At 42.0% G+C, this 12,648-nt stretch overlaps 2 protein-coding genes across 6 annotated transcripts in view; one reads left to right on the top strand and one right to left on the bottom strand.

The window, feature by feature from the left end:
• Positions 1-5,480, top strand: part of DDX11 (DEAD/H-box helicase 11) — a 49,504-nt gene extending 44,024 nt beyond the window's left edge. For 3 of the 4 annotated variants that reach the window (XM_087873705.1, XM_034402751.2, XM_087873706.1), the window contains 4 exons: positions 597-681; positions 3,414-3,489; positions 4,528-4,682; positions 5,343-5,480. In XM_087873705.1, the coding sequence (XP_087729831.1) occupies positions 597-681; positions 3,414-3,489; positions 4,528-4,682; positions 5,343-5,387 (361 nt within the window). In that variant the 3' untranslated portion in view covers positions 5,388-5,480. The remainder of the gene's footprint in view (positions 1-596; positions 682-3,413; positions 3,490-4,527; positions 4,683-5,342) is intronic. The other variant, XR_015728850.1, reaches the window with a different exon arrangement.
• A 1,978-nt stretch (positions 5,481-7,458) lies between these two features.
• WASHC1 (WASH complex subunit 1) overlaps positions 7,459-12,648 on the bottom strand; it is a 68,101-nt gene continuing 62,911 nt past the window's right edge. For both annotated transcript variants that reach the window (XM_034402722.3, XM_034402721.3), the window contains exons 10-11: positions 10,497-10,565; positions 7,459-8,774 (exon numbers count right to left, since the gene is read on the bottom strand). In XM_034402722.3, the coding sequence (XP_034258613.1) occupies positions 8,623-8,774; positions 10,497-10,565 (221 nt within the window). In that variant the 3' untranslated portion in view covers positions 7,459-8,622. The remainder of the gene's footprint in view (positions 8,775-10,496; positions 10,566-12,648) is intronic.

The following is a 12,648-nucleotide window of genomic DNA, read 5'->3' as shown; positions in this document are numbered from 1 at the left end:
TTTGTAGCATAAACCCTACCTGTAGGAGGCCAATTTGTATGCAGAATATTATTCCCAAATTGCTTCTTTTCCCGCATTTTTACTTAAAACTCCCTCCAATTGCTGTTTAAGATTCCAAGGGTAAAAATATTAGGTTATCTTGAATGCATTTGATATACCGGCGGCCTATCCACTGCAGGCACCTTTGATTGAAATTGTAATCTGTTTTTGAAAAGGCAATTTTACCCACTAATCAAAACTAGTGCAGTGGGTTTCTCCTTGGCATAGGTTTTCACCTTACTTGGCCAAAATAGTGTATTTATTTATTTTTGTTTCTTTTCTTGAGCTTAAAGAAAGCTTTATACACTGGATATTGCTTTGTATGTGACATGCTTGGATTGTAAATTACTCCGATTGTGTTTTTTTGAGTTTCCTTCCTTCCTATTTTTGGTGTTTCTTTTTGTAAAACGTATAATAAAATAAAATAACATGGGAGAAAAAGAACTCTTTTAGATTGAAAGGGTCTATTTGGCATTGCAGGATTATTATGCAAGTTAAAGGGATGATGCTGGGTGATTTATATGTTTCATACTTTTCCTTATTTTCTCTTTACCCAGGTGTGTAATTATGGTGGGCATGCCCTACCCCAACATAAAATCTCCAGAACTTCAGGAGAAAATGGCTTACCTGGATAAAACAATGGTAAAAGTTCCTCTGTTTTCCACTTACAGCAGGGGTGTCAAACTCATGTCGTCATGGCGGCGTCACATGACGTATTGGGACTCCCCCCCCCTTTGCTAAACCGGGTATGGGCCTGGCCAGCGCGTGACTCATCCGTCCCATGGGCTGGGAGTTTGACAACCCTGACCTACGGCAATGCTTCTAAATCTTGGCCATTTTAAGATGAGTGGACTTCAACTTCCAGCATTCCCCAGCCCAACCTGCCCTGGTGAGGGAGGGTAACTTTACTTCCTCTGATCACTGGAGTTTCTGAAGCGCCCCAAGCAATGTTTGTCAACCTTGGCAACTTTTAAGATATGTAGACTTCAACTTCCAGAATTTCCCAGCTCATAGCTGGCTGGGGAATTCTGGGAGTTGAAAGACCACTCATCTTAAAAACATCAAGGCTGAGAAACACTGATCTTTCAGTATTCTTATTTATTTTTTTTTGGTCAAAGTACACAATTTCTACACAGTGGTTCTCTGTGCTTTTTTCTTTCTCTCACAGTTGTCATGCAACTTAGAACGTCTGCATCGTTCTGTTTACAAATGCTTCATTTTCATCAGTGAGAGAAGCCGCAATTAGTTCTCATTCTTAGGCTAACTGAGGTGACATTTAACCACAGGTAGTCCTTGACTTACAACCATTCCTTTAGTGACTGAAGTTAAAATAGCACTGAAAAAGTTGTCTTGAGGACCCGGTTTCCACATTAAACGATCAAAATTTGGGTGCTTGGCAACTGGCATGTAGTTATGACTGTTTCCCTGTCCTGGGGTTGTGCGATCATCATTTCTAACCTTCCCAGCTGGCTTCCGATGAGCAAAAAGTCAACCGGGGAAGCCAGATTTGCTTAGCAACTGCATGATTCACTTAAGTGTAATGATTTGCTTAACAATCATAAGATGGGGCACAACTCATTTAACAACAGTCTTGCTTAGCAGTGGAAATCTTGGACTCAATTGTGGTCGTTAACTCGAGGACTAGCTGTATTGCAAGTCCCAGGAGAGTGAGTCGTAAGAGACGCTTAGTATTGGGCTTTGCGTGTACCTCTTGGGCTTCCCTTGGCTGAAACTGTTGGAGTGGGGACAGCTATGCACAGCCTTCCTCTCACCTCAATGCCGAGGTGGCTAATTTATCACTGAATGAGGTTAAGAGAGATCCTTCGTTATAGATGGATGAACTTGTCCTTAATGGGAAGGCTGACTCTTCATTTCTTTGGAAAGACTGGCACTCCTTCCCAGTCCTCCAAGGCATTTCTGTTTTGTGGTGGGGGAATCTAAACATGCATCAGATTCTACATTTCCTTTCTTTGGTATTTCCTGTTGCCATAAATTACGCATTGCTTGCAACCAGCAAAGGTAGGGTTGTCCCAAAGATGCTTTTTCAAGAGGCAGCTGGACTTTCTGGTTTTTCTTTGAAGATGTTTCGCTTCTCATCCAAGAAGCTTCTTCAGCTGAAGAAGCCTCTCGGATGAGAAGCGAAACGTCTTCAAAGAAAAACCAGAAAGTCCAGCTGCCTCTTGAAAAAACACCTTTGGGACAACTGTGACGTGGATGACTGAGAATCTCCATAGACCAGGGGTGTCAAAGTCGATCGTGTCACGTGACGTACCGCGACGGTTTTTTTGCCTTTGCAGAGCCGGGGTGGATGCGGCCTACGCGTGATGCATCCACCCCTCGGGCAGCCAGTTTGACACCCCTGCTATAGACAAAGGTAGAGTTCTAGACTGTCATGCCTGGCCATGTAACTGTTGGAGCTGGGAAAGTAACCTGACCAGAAAATTGCACCAGATGATTGTTTCCAACACAGCTACAGATAGTCCTCAACTTACAAAAGTTTGTTTGGTGACCGTTTGAAGTTTCAATGGCACTGAAAAAAGTGACTTAACGGCCATTTTTCATACTTCTGAAAAATTTGCAGCGTCACACTTGCAGCATCCCCATGGTCACATGATCAAAATGCAGATGCTTGACAACTGACCCGTATTTATGACGGTTGCAGGATTCCAGGGACATATGATCAGGTTTTGTGACCTTCTGACAAGTAAAGTCAATGGGGAAGCGAAATTCGCTTAACAACCATGTTAATAACTTCAGTGATTCACGTAACTGTGGCAAGAAAGGTTGTAAAATGGGGCAAAACCTATTAACTGTCTCGCTTAGCAACAGAAATTTGGGGGTCAATTACAGTCGTAAGTCGAGGACTACCTGTACTTCCTTGGGCTAGAAATTACCAAGATTGGGTTTATCTACTCTAAATATGCTGTGTCACACTTATCCTTGAATAGAATTAAGGAAATTCTATGTAACATATGTAGGATTACTTCAATATTTGGATAGAAAGGTAGGGTATAAATCAAATAAATAACATTAGTGGCATCAATTGTAGGGGAAGGCTGGATTGTTGGGTGACTTGAGATGAGTATTCTTGAGAGTCAGTTTGCTCTACTGCTTAAGGCATCAGGTTAGAAAGTAGGAGACTGAGTTCAATTCCTGCCTAAGCCAACTGGGTGACTTTGGGCCAGTCTCTCTCTCACCCAACCCAGTTTAGAAGGTTATTGTTATGGGGAAAATAGGAAGAAGACATGTTGGATATGTTTTACTGCCTTGAGTTATTTGTAAAAATAACAAAGACAGATTATAAATAAATAAAATAAAAAAAATATTAGCTTCTAACCCCATTGATGTATCCCACCTGTCTTGGTTTTCTCTAGCCAAAGTGTGCAGGCCAATCTCCAGGAAACTTGCTCATTGAAAATCTATGCATGAAAGCAGTCAACCAGTCAATAGGTAAAGTATGCCATTGGTTCTAAAATACAGAGTTCTCGCAATCGGCGTTTTATGGATGGTCAGATGGAACCTGGTTACCTTATTGTCAGTTTTAAACATGGGAACACTCCCAAGTAACCAATCAGGGAAGTTTGGATAAGATGGCAGAGAAATTAGGAATAGGTGATCTTTTCTTTTACACGTTTATCATGCAGTAGTACTGTATGTACATTTTTCATACGAGTTTCTGTGCAAAGTTGGCTCACCGCCATCAAAGTAATGAAGCATAAGAGGCAAGTGATCGTTTAGATCAGAGGTTGTACATAAGAGGATCCTGGATTCATTTCTATGCAATGCTTGAGTAACATGAGCGCAGAAAAACCTCTGCTTCCAATTATGGACAACTGCTGTGGGCAAGATGGATCTTCTGATTGAACATGAAAGTGTCCTATGGAATTGGGCTGTAAGGAGGCACTATTTTGTGTGCAACCAACCTGCTAAAAATGCTAGAGAAATTTGGGAGAAAACAGCAGGAAGAATCTCTGCCACTTTCTCCCATCTCGTTTCATACGTTCATAATGTAGGTTCCTGTCTTGCTAAGTTTGGGCACGGAAATATCAGTAGGTTTATCAGCATAAAATATTCTTCGAGCAAAATTTGTTTTATTGGTCACTCACAGCAGTTTCAACGTGACAGCCTTCTGCAACCTGAGTGCCTTCCAGATATGTAAATTTCAACTTCCAGAATTCTCAGCAGTGGAAATTTCTGAGAGCTGAAGTTCACAGGTCTGAAAGGTTGTATCTGACGTTCTTTGCCCTAGTCATCTCGAGGGAGGAAATATTTGTATGTCAATCTCGTGCTGGCTGGGGAATTCTGAGAGCTGAAATTCATGCATCTTCAAGTTGGCATGGTTGAGAAACACCGCTTTAAACAGTTTGCCCAGTGGCTTCTCACTTTGAATTGAATTTAATCCTGTTGGCCATTCATGTGACAAGGACAAGTTGGGGGAGGGGGGCATATAAATGGATTAAATAAATAAGATGGTTTGCTTTTTTACAGGAAGGGCAATTCGGCATCAACAGGACTTTGCCAGTATTGTGCTTTTAGATCACAGATACACACGTCCAGCTGTTCTCAACAAACTTCCTCGATGGATTAAAAGCAGAACTCAAATCAAGGATAGGTTTGGACCGGCTTTTGCAGCACTAAGAAAAGTAAGTCCCAAATCACACTCCATTTGCAAATTCCTATGAAATGCTATCATCCTAGAGCAGTGACGGGTAACCTTTTTGGTGCCGAGTGCCCAAAGCGCAAGTGCGTGCGAATGCATGTGCATGAACCCCCAAAATACAATGTGAGCGGCCCCCAGCACATGCATCATTTTGGCTTCCAGGTTGGTGCAGGCGACTTTCCAGGCCCAAAATGGGGTGCGGGGAGGCCTTGTGTGGTGTCCCCATGCCGTTTTGGCTTCCAGGTTGGTGGAGGCTTTCCAGGCCCAAAATGGGGTGCAGGGGGGTGCGTGCGCGCAAACCCCCAAAATGCAATACGAGCACCCTGTGCATGTGCCCCACCACCACGCATACACCCTGTCCCCTGCATGTGCGAGCATGTTCCCTGCCCCCCGCACATGTGCAGCAGAGACCCAAAGACTAGCTGGCTGGCAGGAGGCACTGGTGCATGCATGGTAGAGCTGGGCTGAGGCAACGGCTGGCATGCCATAGGTTCGCCATCACACTCCTAGAGAATCCAAGCATCAATTAATCAAAGCTAGACTCTTTAAGATTTATTTTCCTGCTGGTGAAATGTGCACATTATTATCTCTATTGACTTTCGTCACTACGTGCCTCATGTAATTCCTAATTTCTGTCTTGCAGTTCCATTGGGAAAAGAAATCCAATTCCAAGTCTGTCTCTTTGTGAGGAATAAGCCATCTACTCAAAATTGCTACCTCCGCCTGTGCAAAATGTCTCCTGTGTATTTAAATGCATTAAACTTGTATTGTGTGATCTTAATTTTGAATTGTGTATTTTTTTTCTTCCAGTCACTCAAATAGTTTTCTGAACTCACCATGCTAAACTAAATTAAGGTTGGAAAACCTTAATTTCTTCTGTTTATGGTGGAAATTTGAATCCTCTGTTGAAAAGATTTGGACAAAAACATTGTTTTCCCTCTATTTCATTTTGCATACCACAGTGCCTCTTGGACATTATTTTGAGGTTATAATATATGCTATTCAAAGTTCAAGGCAGGTGGTTAATAAGGGTGTGCAAACATTTTGACATTGAACCGAACTCGAAGTGGTTATTTCAAGCTTAAATTAGCTTGTTCCAACCATTCTGAATGCATTTCACACTCAGAAACAGCTATTTCAATTTCAAAATGTTTTCTATGCCACCAGCAGTCATTGTTGCTAAAATCTGTGTGTGGGATATAATCGGTTATAGACTCCAAGTTCTCATTTCCCCTGAACTGTGAGACATTCCAGTTTTCTCTCTCTGCCAGCATCAAAACAGGGCTCACTACAAAGTTAAAAGGAACACACATGCTATGGCCGTGTTTCTCAATCTTTGGCCATTGTAAGATGCATGGACTTCAAATCCCAGAATTCCCTCGCCAGCAAGGCTGCTGGCTGGAGAATTCTGTGAGTTGAAGTCCATGCATTTTACAATGGCCAAAGTTGAAAACACTGCTATGTGGTGCATTAGGCAAGAAGGCTAGAGGTGCAGGGATCACTTTTGAAGCACTACGCTTTCCTTAATCCCTTCAGCCAAGGAATTCTTGGCTTCAGTTTGCTATCCACTCTTAAGCAAAAGCTGTTTACATAGGTTAACTGCTATTGGTCAAAGTTAGCTTTGGGAGGGTTGATGGAAAAGAGCTGCTAAAAACCACTTTTTAAAATGCGCTGTGTAGGCAAATGCTGATTTAAAAAAAAAAAAACATCTAAAAGGGCTGGCAAAAGGGGATTGAAAAACTAGGGTAGATGCACGTCTACAACACTTTAAAGCAGTGTTTCTCATTTCCCAATAAGTTTTAAGATGTGTGGAGTGGGGAATTCTGTGAGCTGAACTTCCTGAGGTTGAAAAACACTGCTTTAAACCAAAGGCAGCTTGCCTGGTTTTAGGAAAAACCTCCAGGCAGGTGCCGCAGGAGAGCTTCAAAGTGTCTTTTTTTTTTAACCCTAGGGAGGGTTTAACTCCCTTGGGAGTTGGGCGGCATAGAAATGCGACAAAATAAATAAATAAATAAATAACCTTTGAATTGCTGCACAGCTACATTATCCAGTCTTTCCTTTTTTAAGTACTGTATTTTTCAGAGCATAAGACGCACCTTAGTTTTTGGGGAAGAAAATAAGAAAAAAGCTGATTGGTGGGTGGATCGGCCTCCCGGAATACCCCCGATCGGCTGTTCCCCAGAGGTGAATTTTAGCAACAGGTTCCTTAGTTGTGAGCTCTGTGCCTTGCTTTTTTTTCAACTTCTGAAACCCTTTCAGAAAAATGTTTTTTTCTGCCTCTGAAATATCTTCAGGAAAAAAAAAGGCTTTTTTTCTGAAGTTTCTTTCAGAGGCTTTTATTCTGAAGGACTATCTGTACTCAGTTCAATCTCCTTTCTTTGGTATTGGTATATAGATTAAACTCTTCCGATCTGTCGGTTATTGTATCATTCTCCAGATTTGTTAGCATAGTTTGGTTAGAACCTTGACCGATTCTTCTTTTGTTGCTTGCCATATTATTTTAGATAAAAGCCTTTCAGAGGCTTTTTTTCTGAAACTCTGTTTAGAGGCTTTTTTTCTGAAGCTTTTTTCAGCCTCTGAAATCTCCGTTTGCGAGGCTTGGCAGGGCTACATTTGGAGTATAAGACACACCCAGATTTCCACTCTCTTTTTTGGGGGGAAAAGGTGCGTCTTATACACCGAAAAATACGGTACTTGCTTTTCTATCATTTTTTTTTTTTTAGTTTACTTGCCTGAGATAGAAGGGACACACAGCAGCATTTGCAAACTAGAGAGGTTTATATAACATGGTTCAGTGAGGATGGCCCAGAAGACTCACTTAGGTGGATATCTTGAGAATCATTTCCGCCGACGTGCAAAGATACCCAGAACAATTGAACTACTTAGTCCAGGTAGTCCTCGGCTTACAACAGTTCATTTAGTGACCGTTCACTGAAAAAAGTGACTTAGGACTGCTTTTCACACTTTCACACCGTTGCATCCCCAAGATCACATGATCAAAATTCATACACTTGGCAACTGACTCCTATTTACGACGGTTGCAGTGTTCAGTGGGTCACGTGATCCCCTTTTGCGACCTTCGGACAAGCAAAGTCAATCGGGAAACCAGATTCACTTTACAACCGTGTTACCAACTTAACAATTGCAGGGATTCATATAACAACTGTGGCAAGGTCACTTGTAAAATGGAGCAAAATCCACTTAACAGATGTTTCACTTAGCAATATCGATTTTTGGGCTCAATTGTGGTTGCTTAAGACGAGGACTGCTTGTATGGTCTTCGCACGTTGAGTTTCCATCCTGATGCTGCAAACAAATACTACCTTCCACAACAAGAAATTGAAAGGAAGAAGACAGGAAAAGGAAGGGAAAGCAAAGTGTGCCTTTTTTTTTGAAAGGTTAATACATTTTCCAATATGCAAGCTAATAATGTACCTCCCTCAATTCCAGTTTTGTCCCCTGAAATGGGTTCTTATTGCACACAGATGCGAAAACAGATTTCTTTCAGATTTTCATTTAGGGCATTCAAAGTAAGTAGAGTAAAATGCTTATTTATATATAATAATTGCTCTGAACAGGCAAATGCCCTTCTTTACAGAGCTGAAAAGGATATGAGTGTTGAAAGAAAACTGAAGCTGTTCTCAGCAGTAGCTGGGTACCCTCTGAAACCTCCCAGTTCCCAGCAAGCCGAGTCTTGACACAGATGGCCAAACATGCCATGTTTGATCATGGAGGCTTTTTTCTAAGATGGAAACTAGCTCTCGTCCTTGAAGACAAATTGCACGGTGGCAGATTCTTCTTTGTGCGTAATTATATTCATGTTGCTATTCTGGATTGGATGGCAAGATGGCAATATCCACTGTCGTGAGTATTCTAAAAAAAGATGGACATGTCAAACAACAAGATGCGCCTCATATGTTCTTCTAGGAAGCCCAGTCATCTTCGTCCTCTTCCCCAGCTGGCTGTTGTGGGGGTGGCAGGGGCGGAATGGTGTCTGAGATGCGGCCAAAGGCACCAGCTGGCACATTGGGCGCATTGCTGTCTCCACCAGCTGCTGGTCCTTTGCCCGAGATGCCTGCGGGAGAGAAGACAAAATGGAAAAGTGGCACCAGGAGATCGACACTTCCTCAAAAGTGCAGGCCTGACATCTAAATGACAAAGATGGGGAAGTGTTGGCCCAGCAAGGAGAACAGAGATACATTTCTTAATTTACTCAGAATTTTGCACCCAGAGAGACAAATTGTAAAGAAAGCTGAAAGATGTAAAAGCTACTAAGGAGGAGACTCCTACTTAGAACACATCTGGAAGCTTAAGTGCAGTGCTTTGAATCCAAAACGCAAAAAGTCGTCCAGAGTTAGTCTGAGTACACATACCACATTTATCAATGCTCCTTTAAAGAAGCTGCATTCCCCCCCCCCCGATTACTATGATAGGTATATGGAAAATTGGTTGGAATTTTAAAAAGTGCCAACAATGTACCCCACCCACTACAAATTACCCTTTGTAGTTTGTCACTGCCTGCTTAACAAATGTCTATTTTCCTGTGATTATGGGGCAAAGGAAGGAAGGCATTAGCAGATGCAGGCCTGTTGTCTATTTTGAAATACCTTTCTGGCTTTGGATTCAAAGTGGTGGACGTGCCTATAAAAACCACAATCCTGTTGCAAATCCTGTGAAATACATTTCACCAGATCTGGATAGCCACAGGTTCTCTCCATTAGATGTTTCATATTCTCAAGGTAAAGAATATGTGCTAGTCGTTCCTGAATCTAGGGGGCGGTGCTCATCTCCGTCTCAAAGCCGAAGAGCCAGCACTGTCTGAAGACATCTCCGTGGTCATGTGGCCGGCATGACTCAACGCCAAAGGTGCACGGAACGCTGTTACCTTCCCATCAAAGGTGGTCTCTATTTTTCTACTTGCATTTTTTATGTGCTTTCGAACTGCTAGGTTGGCAGAAGCTGGGACAAGTAACGGGAGCTCACCCCGTTACGCGGCACTAGGGATTCGAACCGCTGAACTGCCAACCTTTCGATCAACAAGCTCAGCGTCTTAGCCACTGAGCCACCATGTCCCTCTTCATATTCTTCATATTCTTACTTGGACTAAAACCTGGAGATGATTTATTTTGCATGATGGCTTGATCTTAGTAAAAATGAAGGCCTGATGCTCTATGCCAGGGGTGTCAAACTGGCGGCCGTGGGCTGGATGTGTCACATAGAGGCCACGCAACACCCCAGCTCCGTGAATGGGAAAAACATTGTGAAATGTCACGTGATGGCAATGTGACGTGGCGAGTTTGACACCCGTGCTCTATGCAAATCAAACCTTTTGGTTTTCCCTGTGTAGAATTTATCTTTCTTCTTGAAAGCATTGTTCCCATAACCAGGAGAACCAGATCAGGTAAATAACTTTTTTAATGTTAGCCTTTGGTTTGTGTTTGGTTATATATGTCAAACAGTATGTTAATTCAGCCACCTTATTTAATTAATGGCTTAAATGGCAGACCCAGAAAATGGGTTGATTCGGTAAGAAGTTAAATATGTTGCCTGAATGGGATTTACTAATCTTTTTTCTGAGTGGAGTTCAGAATGGTTTTGGTTGTTCTATCTTGATCCTGTTCTTGCCTCTCTGTCTCAAAGACTGATGGTTTTTAATCTTAGAAGCAACCATAAGAAATTCATAACTTAGCTTTTAATCCTAGTTACAGTGAAAAAAAAAACGTTGTTTTCTACTAATAGGAAACCTTAAGCTTTGTTCGCTGCATCACTGGGGAGAAACCACAACAAGCTTCCTCACCTTTGCGCCGGAGGACCAGTTTGTTAAAAAGATCTGACATCAGATCTCCGCCTTGCCCAGTAGCTCCCACTGGAGGAAACACAAAAAGAGAAATCAAACACTTGAAGACAGCAAATGGGAGAAAATCATGAATCTGCCGGTAAATCTGGCATTGTTTTGGATGAAGTCTTCACATAGGATTGTTATCCTAATCTATTCAGGCACGGGAGAAAATATCATAGGCATTCTTATAAAATAGTTTCCTGGTGGATGTTCCCCACCATCTCTTCTAGACCAAGGATCATTATATTCAATTTAATCACCTTACCCAAGGTTACAAAAACAAACTGCAAAAGAGAATGTATGTGTTGGGCTGGATGTGGTGCTTATGCTATTGGTTTCATCATAACGTCTGAGTTTTAAAAAGCTTAATATATATAAAAGCCAAATACCACTCACTCATCACGAAATCTCAGAACGATAAAGCCTACAAAGGCCTGAAATTTGGCATGTATGTTCCTCTTGGCTTCTAGGTGCTCGTTAAGAAAGGATTTTTCGAAATGACTATCAGATCATTAGTATTTCATATACAGTATTATATTCACATGCTCTGATGCTAAGGAGTTAGACGTTCTACTCCCCCTCCCCACCTGAAAGGAACTCTGTCCCAACTGCCAGTTGCCTTATATTCACACCCTCTGATGCTAAGGAGCTAGACATTCTACTCTCCCTCCCCACCTGAAAAGAAGTCTGTTCCAACTGCCAGTTGTCTTATATTAACACACTCTGATGCTACCCCTTCGCTAAACTGGGGGTGGGCGTGGCCAGCGCACGACTTATCTGGCCTGCGGGCTGGGACATTCTACTCCCTCTTCCTCTCTGTTCCAACTGCCAGTTGCCTTATATTAACACGCTCGGATGCTACGGAGTTACACATTCTACATTAAGTCAATTTATCACACACAATCACATAGTTTTGTAGTGAAGCACAGGCGTCCAGCTAGTACGCAATATGACAGCCATCATTACACTCATGCTGTGATATTATTCTCTTAATGGTTTGGTAGAACGTGCAGAGAAAACTGGAGACTACCATACAGAAGGATTATCAGACTGGATGATCTATGAAACCAGAGAAGGCATCCTACATCTTTTCAGTTGATGCAGGGAACCTAGCTGCAAATAGTGTAACAGTGATGTGCTAACTATCACAATAGAGACCCAGGGTATAAAAGATACCAACTGGGATTAAATTTCACAATTTGTACTAACTAGACTTAAACCTTTGGCATAGTAGTTTCTACCTGTCTGATTTGGTCTGTCAGGATGAGCATGCCAGAGTCCTGTTGGCTAATTCTAACCTGCCTTTTCTGCCATAGTGCCTGCCTTAGGGGCCATCCTATTGGAGAGTAGGATGGCCCCGATCCTGCTGACTTTTTAGTAAGGCCCTAAAAACCTGAGCCTAAGGTCCGGAGTATGTGAAGGGACCAATCTTCTGCCTCAGTTTGTTGGTTGTGTTATTTCCTATGCATTTTAATTAGGCATTTATGATTGTAATTGTTTTTACTTTTATTGAGAATGTTTGTTACCCAGAATCATTTGCCACTTACTGCAATGGGTGGCTATACAAATTTGTTAAAACATTTTATGAAATAAATAAAATGGATTAAGTGGATAAAAATAAACAGATGTTCAGGTTGAGCCAAGGGAATCGACAAAACTATGCTATAAAAAAAGCCAACTTGCATTTTTAAGAAGCAGCTCTTTTCATGCAGCTTTCGGGCTTCTCAATGTTACCACATTTGCTAAACTTATTTTTCCTAAGTAAAGTGAGTTTGGGACAGAAACTAATAATTATCACTATTTAGATGGGATTGTCTTATGCAAATAAATAACTAAAACCCCCTTGAACTTGGCATTTGGACATCCATCTTTATATTACATTAGTTTGGTCTAGACCAGGGGTGTCAAACTCGCAGCCTGTGGGCCGGATGCATCATGTGCTGGCCCCGCCCCTGCCCAGTTTAGCGAAGGGGGAAAAAAGTCCCAATACGTCACGTGATGATGCCGTGACATTGCAAGTTTGACACCACTGGTCTAGACTGACCGAAAATATTTGTTGTTGTCTCTCAGAATAAACCATGTTTGTGGTATAGTGATCAGGGGGTGTGGA

The sequence above is a fragment of the Pantherophis guttatus genome, chromosome 7 (genome assembly GCF_059756535.1).
Source record: "Pantherophis guttatus breed Tessera chromosome 7, ASM5975653v1, whole genome shotgun sequence".
Classification (NCBI taxonomy): Eukaryota; Metazoa; Chordata; class Lepidosauria; order Squamata; family Colubridae; genus Pantherophis; species Pantherophis guttatus.
This window is presented reverse-complemented; position numbering and strand designations above follow the sequence as displayed.